This window comes from Octodon degus, unplaced genomic scaffold (genome assembly GCF_000260255.1).
Source record: "Octodon degus isolate 3935 unplaced genomic scaffold, OctDeg1.0 scaffold00081, whole genome shotgun sequence".
NCBI lineage: Eukaryota > Metazoa > Chordata > Mammalia > Rodentia > Octodontidae > Octodon > Octodon degus.
This window is the reverse complement of record NW_004524657.1, coordinates 7,144,035-7,162,035: the sequence shown is the minus strand read 5'-3', so window position 1 is coordinate 7,162,035 and position 18,001 is coordinate 7,144,035. Positions and strand designations below refer to the sequence as shown.

At 39.4% G+C, this 18,001-nt stretch overlaps 2 protein-coding genes across 3 annotated transcripts in view; one reads left to right on the top strand and one right to left on the bottom strand.

Moving 5' to 3' along the window:
* The window catches only part of Tomm70 (translocase of outer mitochondrial membrane 70), a 42,849-nt gene extending 40,827 nt beyond the window's left edge, over positions 1-2,022 (top strand). For both annotated transcript variants that reach the window (XM_023721286.1, XM_004636585.3), the window contains one exon: positions 11-2,022. In XM_023721286.1, the coding sequence (XP_023577054.1) occupies positions 11-164 (154 nt within the window). In that variant the 3' untranslated portion in view covers positions 165-2,022. The remainder of the gene's footprint in view (positions 1-10) is intronic.
* Positions 2,023-11,786: 9,764 nt separating this feature from the next.
* Positions 11,787-18,001, bottom strand: part of Nit2 (nitrilase family member 2) — a 16,283-nt gene continuing 10,068 nt past the window's right edge. The window contains exons 8-10 of the mRNA XM_023721321.1: positions 16,443-16,541; positions 12,227-12,282; positions 11,787-11,947 (exon numbers count right to left, since the gene is read on the bottom strand). Of these exons, the coding sequence (XP_023577089.1) occupies positions 11,856-11,947; positions 12,227-12,282; positions 16,443-16,541 (247 nt within the window). The 3' untranslated portion in view covers positions 11,787-11,855. The remainder of the gene's footprint in view (positions 11,948-12,226; positions 12,283-16,442; positions 16,542-18,001) is intronic.

The following is an 18,001-nucleotide window of genomic DNA, read 5'->3' as shown; positions in this document are numbered from 1 at the left end:
GTTCTTTCAGAGGAAATATGGAGAAAGCCATTGACATGTTCAACAAAGCCATTAACCTGGCCAAATCAGAAATGGAGATGGCCCACCTGTATTCCCTCTGCGATGCTGCCCACGCCCAGACAGAGGTTGCGAAGAAATACGGGTTAAAACCACCAACATTATAAAACAAGAGGAAAGGAGACTGACCGACCCTCTTTTTAAAAGAAGTTTACTCCCTCTTCAGCTGAACCATAAACAGTCATGAAAGTGCTGAATGGTGGAATTGAGTATTCCTGTGTGGTGTTGTCAGTCATTACATCCATTTCCTGTTTAAGTGTTGTGGGCGTGGCTGTTGAAGGAAGTTTGCAGTCTGCAGCTTTCATTCCCTGTGCAACAAAAGCTTAGACCTGTTAAAGGGGTATTAAAATACAGTTGCAGAGCTCAAAGGGTAATTGGCCATGCAAATAAAAACTTTTGACTTATTGATTTGGTTTTGGTTTTCTGGTTTTGTTTTATTTAATGGGGGTAGGGAATTGTTATATTTGGAATGTTTTGGCTTTATATGTGTGTATAATAGATGAGTATTTTACATGATGTTGGTTTTTAAATTAATACAGTACGTGCTGTAAAACATTTCTTACATTCAGATAATCCTTTTTAGTTTTTTTAAGGATGCAATGCTTAAATGTGGACTTAAGTAAAATTAAGAGACCCTTTAAATCATTATCAGCATGGAAAATGCCTCTTGATTCTGTGGGACTTTAGAAACTGAAAAGCCATAGCAGTTGGTTTCCATATAGTAAACTATTCTGGAACAAAGTATTCTGATTGATAGATACTGGAAGACTATTGATGAGGAGTGGACCAGAAAAAGAGGTAAGATGAAAGCAGAGTATGTTTATAATTATGCATAACTATTTTGTGAAATAAGTACTACTTAATGTTCTCTTAAGAAAGTATGAATTGTTAAATGTGTATAACCCAAACAAAGTTGGAATAAATGTTATGTGGTAGTGTTGACCTATCTTAAATTTTCTAGTGAAGCAAAAAATGGCTAAAGGTTCAAAATGATTGTAAGTCTCATACCTAAAGCAGAGAATTTTTTTGAAAATGACAAGTTTAGCGTTTTTGGCCACCTGTGCTTAAAAGAATTTTGAGCCAGTGTTTTTAAAGATGCCACATAGACATAAAGGGCTTTTTTGTATTGAACCTTGAGCTCTAAGGACTAATGGCTGGTGTCCAGGCCTTCACTACAGGATAGTGACCCCAGATTTTTGTTTCATGAAGTCCTAGTATTGCTTATTTAGGAAACCACTTTGAGATATATTTCTAGTTATTATGTTTATAGACCATCCTTTTCTCATATGCTAGATTTTTCTAGTGAGCAAATGGCTGTTTTCATAAGGGATCTCTTATTTTGAGATATCTGGGACAGAAAGATTTATTTTAAATCTGAATATAATAAAAGCAAGCCGTCTGTTGAAATTAAGTCTAATTGTAGTTTATACTGTTGAAAGGCGCATTTCACCCTCTTTAAAAGGGTGCTTTATCGTGTTAAAAATCAAAAAGATTTTGTTTACAAGTGCTATCATTTTAGAAATTACTAGAGATAATTCCCCTTCTAAAATCAGGCTTTGAAAAGATTGAGGAGGCCTCTGGCTGATTTTAGTAGGACAAGTAACATGATTTCAGCTGACTGGGGCAATGGGAAGTCAGAGGGCTCTGTATTTTGTTTCTGAATTACAACAATCCTCAAATACAGAAATGTTCTACATCTCTGACTTGGCTTTTTTAAAAGTTTTTATTTGCATGGCTGTAATTGCGTTAATACTGACATGTACTCTTCTTCCTTTTATCTCCTTGGGGTTGGGTTGAAAAAAAACCAAATTGAAGCATGTGCCATTCTTTACAATCATTCCAAATTCTCACAGACCTTTGCCTGTTGTGAAAATATTGAAACTGCACTGAAAGCTGCATCTGTCTGTATCTTTTCTTTTGTAAATGACGTCATGTGTAAATTCACCAAATAAATATTACCTTCAAGCTTTCTATCTATTCTTTGCCAGAAAGATAGGTAGTTTATTCACTTATGATAGTATTGGATATATTCAGTTGTACTCTTGTGACCTTAAACGAACTTTGAAAATAGACACATACAAGTTGATTGGTATAAATGGTGGCGTTTCGTCAGAGCCACCTGACTATTGCTTGCCCATATCTGCACCATACTTGCACAATAGCGTGGAAGGTTGCAAACTAGATATGGGTCTTACCGCCAAGTTTTCCTGCAGACTAGTTCTGCTGGTAGATTTGGGCCTGGTTCTCAATCACCTGGAGTCTTTTAGAAAGCATACTTCCAATAACCTCCACAGTCCTTGATAATATATAATAGTAAGGAACTTTGGTTTTAAAATACTATTTAAGCAGAATGTCCTGCCCTCTAAAAATAAACTGAACTTTACTTAAATTGCAGTTGTACCTATAGCAGTCAACAAATTGTAACCTTGGTTATTTATAATCAAGAAGACCATATAATTTAACCACACCAGGAAGTATAGTATAAAAGTAATAACTAAACCCTAGCAGAGCACAGCAGTATGCACCTATAATCTCATCTACTCTGGAGGCTAATGCAGAAATAATCACAAATTCAGGCCCAGCTTGGACAATAAATCAAAAATGTCTTTGCCAGTAAATGGGTTTGTTTGCTTTGTATTTTGAAACAAAATATCACTGTGTAATTCAGGCTGGCCTTAAATATAACAGTCCTACCTCATCCTTCCCAGTGCTGAATTACAGGCATGCACCATCATGACCAGCAAAAGGGTTTTTATATTTTTTGTTATTGAGTCATGGTTCTCACCTATGTAAGCCAGTTGGGCCTTGAACTCACCACATAACTAGCAGGCCCCAAATTTCAGCAATCCTGCCTTAGCCTCCCAAGTGCTAGAGTTACAAATACACACCACCATGCTTGGCTCTGCTCTTTGTATTTATAAGGAAATAACGGCTCACTTAGCCGTTATACAAGGAAATACCTTAGGAGTGGCTGGCAAAAGGGATGAATAGCAATTCTACCCCCAGTTCTCTGCCATAAATGACAATTTTAGTATATTTTCAGTCTTTAACACACTGCTATTAGATGAATAATGGTCTTCCAAAAAAGAACTAGGAAGTGGACTTATACTAGACACAAAAGTTAGTACTCCTTTGGCCACTTCATATAAGGAAGTTTATAGTCTAAAGAAGTTAGAAGTTTTGCTGGGAATGGTGGTACTTGCCTATACTTGGGAGGCTGAGGTAGCTGTAAGTTTGAGGCCAGCATGGGCTGCATAGTTAAAACTCATAAGCAAGAGCCTGTCTCTGTCACTGTGTATGTGTGTGTGTGTGTGTGTCTGTCTGTCTCATTTAGGCAGTAAGTTCATAATAGTTTTAGTCAAGAGTCAGGATATTTGTGATTTAAAATCTGATCATGTATAATCATCAGGCCAACAAGCTACCTTTCATGTATGAAATAAAAGTTAATATCCCTCTGCCAGTTATCTTAACAAGGGGCATCAGTATCTTTGAAGGTCCCGTATTCAAGTGTTTTAAAACTTAGATAAGCATGAAAATAATGATTTAAAGGAGAAAGTACACAAATTGTTCGTGGTATTTTATTTATTTTTTGTTCTTGGTATTTTAGATCTATTACTCTCAGACCATTTGAGATCTTTTATAGATGGTCTTCCTGCTGAATGCTAGGACAAAAATAACTGGTACCTGACCCAAAAAAGATGACTTTTATTTTTGGTACTGAGAATTGAAACCAGGCCCTTCACATGGAGCTACATTCCTGGCCCTTTTTAGTTTTCAGACAGGGTCTTGTGAAATCACTTAATTGCTTGGCCTCGGCTCAAACTTGGAATCTTCTTGTTTCAACAATCCCAGGTGTTGGGATTACAGGCACAGGCCAGTGTACCTGACTTCTCCAGCTCTTTTGCTTGTAAATATGCCTGTGCAAGTGTTTCCTAGAAGATGTGGGAAGGTACTAGAGCAGTAGTGGTTTATCTTTGAAGACAAAAGATGTTAATGTGTGTGGGTTTTGTTCCTAAACTAAAACCTCAGTGTCTTGGTTTATTTGTCCTGTTGACACTTTGTGATAAATGAATGGATTTGGGATTGCAGCTTGATACTTAATGTCTAAAAGGTTCACCATCACTGATCAAGAGAAGAAAGTGTCTGTCTTTCTTACACAGATATCCTCAATGATTATCTCAAAACCATCAATGTTTCTGTTCCAAGATGCACAAAAAAATCATGGCGTACTGACACCCAGTCAGTACAATAAGAACAGTCTACATCTTCTTAACTTCTATTTATCTCCAGCTTTATCTTTCACCAGCTTAAAAGATTACAATATCTAACTTGGGTAACAGTTCAAGACCAGCCTGAACTGCATAGTGAGACTGTATCTCTTAAAAAAAAAAAAGAAAAAAAAAAAGGGCTGGGGAGATTGCTCAGTGGAATAAGCGCTTCCCTGACAAGTGCAAGGGCCTGAGTTCAATCCTTGGTTCCGGGGAAAATAAATAAATAAAAGAAAAAAAAAATATATATATATACACACACATGCCATGTTATTGTAAAAAATATATATATATACACAAAGGAGTCAAAAATTTGGAAAATCTCCAAATATTTAGGAACACTATATCCCTTGGATCAAATATTAAATAAAACAGGAAATCAACATTTTGAACTGAAAAGGAAAACAAAGGCTGAGTACACAACTAAAGCAGTAACCAGCAAGATTAACATTACTAAATAGCTGTGTTAAAAATGAGAAAAGTTCTCCAATTACCTCAGAGTCCCAGAGCTGTGCTAGTTAAATGTTCTACCACTGAACTACACCCACAGTCCCTTGGTATTCACTTTATAAACTTAGTCAATAGAGCCCAAAATAAATGTGCGAGTAAAAGAAATGAGATCTGTAAGAAAAGGAAAATGTTTAAAATCAATGGAACAAGAACTTGGTTTCATGAAAAAAATTAGTCATACTGGTAAAACTTTAGCCAGGCTGGTTAGCAGTGATGAGATACAATTTACAACACACTTAAAAAAGTTATTTATTTGGCACAGGGTCTTGCTATGCAGCTCAGATTCATAGTGATCCTCCTGTCTTGGCCTCCCCAGCGCCAGGCAGTGGCCAGCACTGCATGCCTGGAACCCCGGGCCAGCAGGGCATGTATTGGGGCTCAAACCCGGGTTCCTGTGCTTGCCAGGCAGGTGCTTAGACCACTGAGCTATCTCCCTGGCTCTGTATTTTTTAGATTACTGAAGAATAAACATGGCCCACATCATTTCAAAAGGCCAGTAGATCAAACTAGTCAGAAAGTGCAGACCAATCCTTTATAAACATGAACACAAAAATTTGTTCTCAAGGGCTGGGGATTTAGCCCAGTGGTAGAGTGCTTGCCTGGCAAGCATGAGATCCTGAGTTTAATTCCCAGTACCAAAAGATTTTTTTCTTGTCAGTGTTATAAAACCAAATCCAACAATGCATGAGTGCTTGAGACAGGGTCTCAGTTCTGTAATTCAGGCTTGCCTTGAACTTGCAGTGAACCTGCCTCAGCCTCCTGAGGGCTGGGATTATGGGTGGACACCAAGAAGCCTGGCTCTCTTAACAGTGTATTTTATCTAGTGAGGAATGGAAGGTTGATTTGAAATCAATGGGCCCCAATTTAAAATTTAGTGCATACCAATTATACAAAGTAAAAGGTTTCATTGTGGCATCTTCATATATGCATATAACATATTTTGCTCATATCTATCCATTCCTCCCCTTCAATAATTTCCATCCTGTTTTTTTTTTTCCTAGATTATACTATGCAAAAGAAAATTTGTAATACTTATCTTTCTGAATTGGGCTTATTTTGGTTTACATGTTGATCTTCAGTTCCATCTGTTTTCCTGCAAATGCCACTTCATTTCTTCATGGCTAATGTACTGTGTACATACATGTTTACTTGACCCATTCTTCCACAGACAGAAGTTGATTCTTTAACTTGGTTCTTGTGAACTGTACCTCAGGAAAGTTGGCTATGCAAGTGTCTCTACAGTATGCTGACCTAATTTCTTCAACCATATACTGAGCAGCTGTATAGCTGGATCATACAGTGATCTTAGTAGTTTTGTCTTCGAGGATCTACTAGACTGCTTTCTACAGCATTGCCACCAGTGGTACAAGGAATCTTTTTTTCCTCCATCCTTATCAGCTTTTATTGTTTTTGTATTTTTGATAGCTGTTCTGACTGGGGTGAGATGGACTCCCAATGTAGTTTTTTACTTGCATTTCCCTGATAGCTAAAAATGTGTAGATGTTTTCATGTAATTATTTTTTTTATTCATGTAATTATTGACATTTGGTATTTGCCCTTCTTGACTGAATTACTAGTTTCTATTCTATTATTTCATAGTCTGGATGTAAATCCTGTCGAGTAACTGGCAAAGATATTCTCCCATCATTCTGTGGGCTTCTCTTCACCCTACTGTTTCCTTTGCTGTAGATTGTCTAAATTGCTACAGTCTGTTTGTTGATTAGGGGCTGGGATCATCGGGATTGGAACCAGGGCTTTTTTACTCCTTTTTATTTTTTGAGACTAGGTCTCACTAAGTTGCTAGGTGGCCCAGGCTGAACTCAAACTTGGAATCCTGCTGTATCAGGTCCCAGAGTGCTGGTAGTACAGACCGTATCACCATGCCTGGCTCATTTGTTGAGTCTTGCTATTATTTTGGAGCTACTGGTTTTTTACATTATGATGGTATAAAACCAATATATACTCAGTAGAAACTGTATTTTAGATTCTGAATTTTGGTCTGTTTGTGCACTAATGGTGTGTGGTACAGTACTCTTGTGATTCTAGGAGCCACAGCTTCAAGTCAGATATATGACCACAAGGTAAGCAACCAATACAGTGTACTGTGTTGTTAAGCTGTGATATTCAGTGACGTATTAAATGTACTTTTGACAATTTTTACACTTGTCATAGGTTTATCAAAGCAAATGTCAAAAAACATCTCAATAAAGGCAGAAAAATAATCTGTAAATATTTAGTTATCTGTTCTACATAAAAATTCTCAACAGCCTAGCAATAGAAGGAAACTTCCCTAACCCGATAGCCCCTATGAAAGACTAAACAGTAAATCACAGAATGCTTTCTGTTCTGTGATCAGGACTAGCACATACATTTACTCATTACTTCTATTCAGCATTGTAGTGGGGATTCTAGCCAACATAATAAAGTCAGGGAAAAAAATAAAAGGAAAACAGCTGGGAAAGGAAGTTTATTTATTTTATAAACTATCTGTAGGCACAATTACCTGTGTATTTTTTTTTTAAATCACATTGAATCTACCAAACAGAAAAAACAAAACTGCTTAAGTATTGTGAGCTTAGGAAAGCTGTAGAATGCAAGTTCAATGTACAGGAGTAAATTACACTAGAAATTTTGTTTACAACTATCATAGCACACAAGATTTACTTACCTTTGTACCAAACACTGCTGAGCTAATTTTAGAAGACCTAAACAGCTTAAGTGTCTCACTCCTGGATCAGTGATTCACAGTAAGTCAGTGTTCTGCCACACTCCTCTATAGACACTGCACAGTCCCGAAGCACCAAGGAAGCCGTACTGCATGTGTTCTCATACAGATTTATAACCTGATTCTGAATTTTACGCATTTCATACAGGGTCTCACTGCACAGATCGTACTTGTAGTGATCCTCCTGTTTTCAGCCTCCCATGTGCTAGGATTATAGCCATGTGCCACCACACCCAGTCTCAATCTCTGTCTCAGCATGCCCAATCTCTGTGGAGCTGGCATAGCACACCAGAGATCAAACTCTGGTCCCTGCTCCTGCCTAAGCAGGCGCTTTAGTCCACTGAGCTATCTGGCCGGCGCTATGAAATTTGTACGGAAATACAAAGGCCTTGGTCAAAACCACTTTGAAAGGAAGCTAGAGGGATGACATTGTGTGACTCCAAGAAACTTACAAAGTTACAATAAACACAGTAAGGTACTACTGAGCAATGCAGTGCGCAGGGAGTCAACCAGAATAGAGTCTAGAAATAGACTGAGATATTTATGGCCAATTCATTTTTTAGTGTCAGGGTAACATAAGGGGGATAGGATATACTTTGCAATAAACTGCTAGAACTGGACAGCCATATGCAAGGTAATCATCTTGCTTTTCACCTTATACAAAGTTATGCAAAAAGCTAGTTGTAAATGGATCATAAACCTAAATGAAAGAGCTAAAACTATAAAACTCTTAAAGTATGAACTTTTCTTTTAAAAAAAAAAAGGAATAAACTGGACTCTTTGAAAGTAGAAAGTTTTGCTGTTTTAGAAAGTTACCTTTGAGGGACTGGAGATATAACTCAGTGATATAAGTGCCTCCCTGGCAAGTACAATGTCTCAAGTTTGATCCCTGGTAGTGCAAAGAAAGAGAAAAAAAAAAAGTACCTTTGAAAAATGAAAAAGGGATACTAAGAACTTTTAGCTAGCACATATGAAGTCCTTCATTCAATCGCCATCACCACAAAATACTAAGTGCTCTGGATGGTGTAGCTAAGTGGCAGGGCACAGGCTGCACATGCATGAGACCCCGGGCTCAATGTCCAGCACCAAAACCAAACTGAAACAGCTTTTATCTCAGACTGGATGAATATGTTTGCAAAAAAAAAAATACTACCTGATAAAGAACTTTTTTGGTGGTTGTTTTTTGTTTGTTTTTTTTTTTTTTTTTTTTTTTTTTTTGGTGAAACCGGGGATTGAACTCAGACCCTTGCACTTGCCAGGGAAGCGCTTACTCTACTGAGCCATCTCCCCAGCCCCGTGATAAAGAACTTTTATCTAAAAAATATAAGGAAAAAATAAAGAATATAAGGAACGCTTATTACTCAAGAGAATAAATAATTATTAAAAATGTGGGCCAGAGTCCACGCATTGTGATGTATGCCTGTAATCCCAGCACTAGGGAGGCAGAAATCAGGAGGACCACTATGAATCTGAGCTACGTAGTGAGACCCTGCACAAAAAAAAAAAAAAAATTAAAAAATGTGAGTCAAAGATATATCACTATACCAAGAAAGATAAAGCAGCAAATAAAATGATGTTCAGTATGATTAGTCTTTAAGGAAGTACAAATTAAAACCATAATGAAGTAATATAACATGCTTGTTAAATGCCTAAATTGAAAACATGCACCCAGCCACTCTCTATGTTGGCAGTGATGTGAAACAACTGGGACTCATAGCCCCTACCATCTGCCACATAAAATAGCAAAATCACTGGAAACGTCTGGTAGTGACATCTGTGTATGAACCCACCACAGAGAAATGAACAAACTTGTAAGAATATTTCCAGCTTCTTTATTTGTAATGGCCAAAACCCAGAAATAATCTAAATCTCCATCCCCAGTTGAATATATACACAAGTTTTGGGGTTTTTTTTCATACAATGGAATCCTGCTCAGCAAGAAAAAAAAGGTTAAGTTGCCAATATTCCCACAGGTAAATCGCCAAATAAGTAGCCAAAGAAGATATACCAAAAAGTATATATAGAAAGATTCCTATTTTTTCCTGGTACCAGGAATCGAGCTCAGGGCCTTGCACTTGCCAGGCTGAGCTACATCCCTGGCTCTATTTTTACATAATTATAGAAAATATAATGTACAGTGGTACTACTAGTGACTGCCTAGGAAGAGGAATAGGCAGAAGGATGATGACCAAGAAAATTTGGGAAATAATAGATATGTTCTATCTTGGAGTTGTTTTATGAATATACATGTCAAACTGTATCAAACTACACATTACTTTTTATCTTCTTTTTCTTTTTTCCTATATCTACCGGGTATCACTATGTAGATCAGACTCGTAGTGATTCTCCTGTTTTTCAGCCTCCCAAGCACTGGGATTACAGGTGCATGCCACCATGCCCAGTCTCAATAGCCATCTCAGCATGCCCCAGAGGCAGGGCCGTCAGCATGCTGGGGATGGAGCCCTGGCCACTGCACTCTGCCTAAGCAGACACTTTAGTCTGCTGAGCTATCAGGCCAGCCCTACACATTACTTTTTAAAAAGTCATTTCTTTTTCATTCTTGTTCTGAGGGCACAGTGCTATTTTCCAGAAGTTAAATGACATATGATGTCTTCATTCTATGTGGTATTAACAGAATGTATTCATATGTATCTTTCTAAAAAAAATTTGTCAGTAAGGTATATACCTATTCTGTTTAACCAGTGGTATGCCAGATCTACCAGTGCACCAGGTCACCAGAGCTGACCACACATCTGTTCCCCACTCTTAGAGGTCATTCAACACTGAAAATTGGTACATATTACTACAAAATTTGGATTTTTTTTTTTTTTTCTCAGCTGGCCATTACTAACTCAGCATACATAAGGGGCCAGGGAGATGGCTCAGTAGAATAAGTGCTTGCCTGGTAAGTGCAAGGGTCTGAGTTCAAGCCCCAGTTCCGCAAAAAAAAAAAGCACACACACCACTCTCTCTCTCTCTCTCTCTCTCTCTCTCTCTCTCTCAAATAAATAAAAAAAAAAAAAAAAAAAAAAAAAAAAAGTTGCACTTATAACATACATAAACGAAAACACATTCAAGTCCTTAATTTTATTTATGCAAAAAAAAATTTGAAAAGACCAAAAAGCTCAAAAAACATCAGGCTCAGCAGTTCTTTGTAGGGTGAGAAAGTGTTTAAAAAAGCACAAAAACCTGAGACTTTTAGACACAACCCACCAGAAAACATCTTTTGCCAGTTCATTCTGAGATGCTTTCACTAGTACTGCCACTGCCATTCTCCTGTGCAAGATCACTGCTGACCCAGTCTTTTAAGGCCAGGAGGGTCTGGGTTTGAATCACTAGCTCCTCCTTGAATCTGAAGAGGTTAAGAGGTGCTAGAAGGGGGAGAGGCTGCCACTTCCTCTGGCAAAAAAAAAAAAAAAAAAAAAGATTACCAGGCTTCCCACAGCTAAAAAGACCAAAACACTTAACTTAGTCACTTCTTGGAAGACAAACACCAGACCAAGTTAAGCAGCTAATGGGTTCCAACTCCAGCAAATGGGAGTACAGGGTCATTACATAAACGTATTTGTATTAGGTCAGTCAGCCACCAGAACACCATGATGTGCTACTTCTAACAACTGCTCTGAAGTGACTTAAGTATGGCAGACACTTTTTCTGCTCTTTGACCCTGGCCTATATCCTTTCTATTTAATATGGTATGCAAATGACAGCATGCTGAAGTTCTGTCATCGCAATAGTTCTCTGAGTAGCTCAGTTGTTTGTCGGTTTTATTTTGGTACTGGGGCTCAAACTCTGGACCTTATGCTGGCCAGGGAGGCACTTGTGCTGCTGAGCTATCTCACTGGCCGAAAGTACACTTCTTTATTTTATTTATTTATTTTTCCTACCAGGGATTGAACTCAGGACCTTGTGCTTGCCAGGCAGGCTCTTAAGCACCGAGCCATCTCCTCAGCCTCCTGGGTAGGATGAAGCAGAAACTTAGCCCAGCATGGTGATGCACACCTATAATCACAGCATTCACGAGGCTGAGGCAGAAACTTGCTGTGAGTCCAAGGCTAGGATTACCTAGCCAGACCCTATCTCCAAAAAAAAAAAAAAAAAAAAAAAGTTAAAATTGGAAGAGAAGAAAGTAGTATAAATTCAATAGGAAATAGGGGTATAACTCACAAAGCATGTGCTCAGCAGGATGTGAGAACTGGGGGAAGCCACACATCCACCCCCAAGAAAAAGGATTCAATAGGGAGTTTATCATACTCCATATCTTCCTGTTTCATGACATGTTGGAAATATAATCCTTAGGGCTTTTTTGGTTCCACTGCATAGAGGTCTGGTCGCTTTTGTCTTAAAATTGGGATTTGCTGACGTATTTCAGCCAGCTTCTTCAGATCTGCAAATATAAGAAAGTGGATGATGAGTAATTTGCAACTTCTTACTAGCCAAGAAAGGCACTCCCCCAAACTGAAGATAACCAGAATTTCAGCAAGTCACGCAACAACATCAGCCTTATCTAAACACACAAATGACCTGGCACAGGTCCTGAGAACATTTAAAAACCAAACCAAGAAAATGCAAGCTGAGCTACACCTACAGTATCCTCAAGATAAATAAGGAATGGAATAAAGGAGCCTTCCCAAGTTACCACTGCTTCACAGCTATGGAATCTTACCTATATCTGAATACAGGACCATTTCTTCAGTGCCAGCTTTGGCTATGACTTCACCCCTAAAACAGATGCAGAGGAAAATGAATAGACTCACTGATGTCTGGTAATACTCAAAATCTCTTCGTTTTCCTCTGAGCATCTCATTTCCTCTGAGCATCTCATAAACAAAACAAAATGATCTCGAGATCTGAAACAAAAAGTTAACAGGGTATGGTAGTGCATTCCCATAATTGTAGTGATGCCAAAGGCGGAGGCAAAAGGATTACAAGTTCAAGGCTATTCTGGACAACACTGCAGGACCCTGTCTCAAATAAAAGGGGCTGGAGGTTTGTGGGATGTAGCTCAGTGAGTGCTTGCCTAGCATTTGTGAGGCCTTGGGTTCAGTTAGTAGCACAAAATGAAGAGGGGAGGGCTCGCTGGACTGGCCCCCGGGGCTGCAGCTCCTGGCATGCTCTACACTCGCCATTCCCCACCCCTCCTCTCCTGCCAGTGTCACCAAGCCTGAGCCCGAGCCACCGCCACAGTCACAGCACTAGCACTATGGCATCTAGAGTTAGTAAATGATGAAGTCATCAAAGTTTTTAATGAGGGCCAGCCAAATAGCTCAGTGGATTAAAGCACCTGCTTAGGTAGACACAGGGGACAGGAGTTCAATCCCTGGGCCTGCTGTGCCGGCCCTGCCCGCCCCCCACCTCCCAGGGCACACTGAGGTGGGAATTGGGACTGGGCGTAGTGGTGTGCACCTGTAATCCTGTGTATCCCAGTGCTTGGGAGATTGAACACAGGCAGATCACTAGGAGTCCGATCTACGTAGTGAGACCCTATAGGCCCTGTAGACCCTTACTAAAATTTAAACAAATAAAATTGTTTAATGATATATGAAAGTAAGGAAATCTTCTACCCAAAAGGAAATTAAAAAGCAAAAGAAAGCTGTTCTCTTCTGTTTAAGTGATGACAAAAGACAAATAATTGTAGAGGAAGCAAAGCAGATTTTGGGCTCCTGAAAGTGCACCATTAAAAAGCAAGATGGAAAAAAAAAAAAAAAAAAAGCAGGATGATTTATCTAACGATGCCAGTAAAAAGAAATTTACAGGTATTAAACATGAGTGGCAGGTAAATGGCTTGAATGATATTAAGGACCATTCAACACTTAAGGAGAGCTTGAAGGCAGTGTAGTAGTTTCACTGGAAGGGAAACCCTTATAAAAATGACAATAGGGTGCCATCTGGATCTTAAGAGGCTTTCATTTTTCCAGCTCAGTCCAAAGTATTAGATTTTTTTTTCCTTTCCACTGGACTCTTCTAACATAACGAATGGAGGAGATACCATTCATTTAAGCAGCTTGTCAGTGACTGCCATTAGACTGTTTAACATGGCTACTTTTATGTACAACCCGAGGGATGCCTTCCCATCTTTAGCCAAAACTGCTGGTTACACGCCTCGCTTGCTGCAAGCACTAAAATGCATGTGATTGTCAATGTGAATAGCTTAGAATACTGCAGAGGATAAGCTAACCGAAAGCCTTGAAAGTATTAGGCATGAGTCAGATGGTAACTTTTTCAGTATTATTGTTGCACTTGATTGCAGTTCTGAGAGGCACTCAGCGTTCATATACTTCCCCTGCCTTGGCAAGCCTATTTTTGTGTCATGGCAGCACAAAAGCACTTTTTTTTTGTACTGAGTTTAATCAAAAGAATGCCAAATGAATTTCATTAACTGTGTCATCAGTTTCCCTAGTACCTCAGTGTTCATTCCTGTTACCTGCATATCTTAAGTAGCTGATAGAGTATTAATACTTTTGTGTTTTTTGTTGAGTGTACACTACTGAATAAGTGTAGTTTTATGTTTACCATGTCTTACAACACTAAAGATAGTTTGAATATCAAAAACAAACAAACAAAAATGGGGTCGGCCAGATAGTTCAGCGGACTAAGCACCTGCTTAGATACAGCACAGCGGCCGGGATTCCATTCTGGCCTGTCATGACAGCCCCGTCCCTGGGGCATGCTGAGATGGCCATCAAGACTGGGCGTGGTGGTGTGCGCCTGTAATCCCAGCTCTTGGGAAGCTGAAAAAGGAGAGTCACTACATGTCTGATCTACATAGTGAGACCCCGTAGACCCTGCTGACCCTGTACCCAATACATACAAAAAAAAAAAAAAGAAGAGGCAAGAAAAAATATTAAGAACGTAAGTATATCAATTTCTATCCTGCTGTTTAAGTAGCTATGTAACTTTGTGGCAAGTTACAATGAATGTTCATTTCCTATTCTATCAAGCGGAAGTAAGAGTTCTGTGGCTTACTGAGATAACTATGGAGTACATTTTATAAACTGCAAACTGCTTGCCAATGGTAGCTATTCCATGGTTACAGACAATTGGGAATAGAGCCTACAGCTTACTACTCAATACAGCCTACAGCTCCTATTTCCTCCTGACTATACTTCAGTTAGCCCTTTCAGAGGGCTGCCTCATTCTGCTCTTCATATCTGCTCAGGCTGCTACCTGACCTGCAGGTAGCCAGGCCCAGATCTGCTAAGATCTCTTTGTACCTAGGATCCTTAGATCTCTATGCTAATGAGTTTAGTTTCATATCTGAGTTAAAGATTCCTATCTATAGGATATGGGTAGAAGTCACAGGGGATCCACAGGCTGGCAGAAACAACACTCCTAAATCATTCCAGGGGAAAGCTGCTCTGGGAAACTGTTTCCAGTCTCTTGGCCCAGAGCAGAGGATCAAAACACAGCAAATGAAAATGAATGGTAATAACATATATAAAACAAGTGCAAGGTCCTGAATTTGATCCCAGTACAAAAATAAATAAATAGATAAATAAATCATGATATAAGATTTGGCTTCCTTTATGAGATCGTTACAAACATTTCTGGCACAGATGAACTACAAATGCCACTATTAATGCCATTGAACTAAATCCTTTTTTGTTCTTTTCTAATTCTGGTCCATCTGGCAATTCAGAGACCTCTCTGTGCAGAGCCCCAGATACCCACAACACACCGGAGAGCTCCCAAATCCTGCAGAGGAAGAAATGAACACTGAGCACATACAGTTACATCATGTCAGAAGCAGCACGCTTGAGTCCATCAGGAGAACTAGCTGTGGAGCGCGGCTACCCAGGAACCAGAGCCAAAAAGCCTGCTGCAACTAGCAACTGGACCAAAGAACTGGATGTAGATTCACAAAAACGTTCAAGCCAGCTCAGTCCTCCATGCTCACGTGAAAAAGAACTGCTGAGGATCGCTCACCAAGCAAGGCCTCCCCACCACACTTGGAGCTGTGAGGGCCACAATGTCAGAAGAGTGAACCTTTTGGGACCCCACAGTGTGGCTTAACCTTTCTCATCCTGTTATTAGTCTATATACCCTGGGATTCTAGAAATACATATCACTCTGTATGCATGTATTTCATTCCTAAACAGGATTAGTATGGATGAATTAAAGTTCTGAAGTTCAAAGTCACAACCCAATCACATATTCCAGCTACTTTACCTCTAGGAACTCCAATTCTATCATCTACAAACTAAGCCTCATAAGGCTCAGACCCTCAGTTCAAGTTGAGATACTATGTAGTGCACTAAATCCCAGCCACAGCCTGAAAGGTAGGCACATTAACAGCTGCCTGTATGCACCTCTACACAGACAGCCTCCACTGAGTAATAAAATGCTGTGCCCAAGGGACATAATCCATTTCCCTCGGTGAACCCATCCTCCCTTATCCTCTCATCATTATGCTGGGAACAAAGTTCTCACCCTGTAACTTATTCCTGTCCTATTTAGCCTATTTAGAAATAGGCTAAATTTTAACCAAAAGCCAAGAGTTCAGGAGCTTCTCTTACTAAACCACCCATCCATCACTCTTGCCTTGATTGACCTGAGAGATCCAAGTACGCGTGAGATGAAGGTCACCTGGGCAAGCAAAAGAGTGCTGAGCACTCAGGTAATGAGGACAATTTCCTTCTCACATGGTTTTCTTTTTTTTTTTTTTTTTTTTGTTGTTTTTTTTTTGCAGAACCAGGAATTGAACTCAGGCCCTTGCACTGGTCAGGGAAGCACTTATTCCACTGAGCCATCTCCCCAGCCTCTTACATGGTTTTCAAGTAGAAGCTTTTCTTAATGTCTGTCAGGTTGTTTGGGCAGAGAGAATAGGAGATGGAAGGGGCCCATGTATCAGCTCCACTGAGCCCACCCTCACACATACTTACCAAGGATTCACAATGGTGCTGTGTCCCCAGGCAATGTAGGATGCTTTGTCATCCCGGGCAGGAGAGGCCGTGGCCACATATACCTGATTATCAACAGCACTGCAGACCGATACAGAAAAGAAATAACCCATATATTAAATTTATACAACAGTTTTTATCCCTTAAAACAGGATCAAAATTATGAAAATAGTAGTAAAGGAAAACACAAGATAAACATTTCAGAACACTGGAGTGGGCAACAGTTTTCTGGGAAAAATCCCAAAAGCACAGGAAAGAAAAGCAAAAAATAAGCAAAAGTGATTATAACAAACAAAAAATCTGCACAGCAAAGGAAACTCCGTAACCAACACAGTGAAGAAATATCCTACAGAATAGGAGAATATATTTACATACTTTATGCACTATCTGACAAGGAGTTAATAATTACAATATGAGGTTGACTCTAAAAACTCTAGCAAAAAAAAAATATTAAAAAATGGGCAACAGGGCTGGCGAGATGGCTCAGTGGTCTAAAGCACCTACTTGGAACAAGCTTGGCAAAGCACAGGGACCACGGTTCGATCCCCCAGCACCACATGCCAGCCAGCCCCCGCCCCCTGGTGGGCTGAGCTGGCCACACACACACACAAATAAATGTTAAAAAAAAAAAAAAAAAAAAAAAAAAATGGGCAACAGGGGCCGGTGCTCAACACCTGATAGAGCACTTGCGTACATGCACAAGCCCCTGGACTCAATGCCTAGTACCAGCAAAAGAAAAAAGACACACAAAGAAAGCTCCAGTTTGGATCCTGAATGTCTCAAGCAACAGCTAATGGGTTGAGGCTTTGTAGGCAGTGGAGCGACTGGGATGTGGAGAAAGCTTTAAGAAATGTGACCTAGTGGGAGGAAACTTAGGTCAACAAAGGTGTGCCCTCGAAGCGATACTAGAACCTGATCCCCACAGTTTCTCTTTGCTTCTGAGATACCATGAAAATGCTCTTCTTCCACAAATTCATGACTGACAAAGTGTGACATCACAGGACCAAAGCAACAAGGCCAAGCAACTATGCACTGAAATGGAGCCAAAAACACCCCTCATGAGCTGCTTCTATTAAGTACTCTGTCATGCTGGCAGAGGCTGCCTAACACACATGGCTAACGTGAGAAAATGTCCAACATCAGTGATCGTCTGGGCAATGAAAATTAAAGCCATGAAGATATCTCTTCAGCTCAGTAAAAACAGCTATTATCAAAAAGTGCTGGTGAGGACATGGAGAAAAACGAATGAAATAATAAATCTCCTGGGTAAATATCGAAGGGAAATGAAAGCTGTACGATGTGTCCCTTACATTGCTCAATGTATCACAACACTGTCTGGTACTAATGTGTACTTTTAATTTTTGTGCATTTTTAAATATATTTTAAATATGTACATTTTTGGCTTTATATATTTTTAAATAAATTTTTAAAAAATTTATAGGATCTCAGGATAAATCCTGAGGGTATTTGACTGACCTTATCAGACCCAAAAGCTACAACTCTTGTTGCATAGGTCCTGCTTTACCTTGGTCTTAACCATC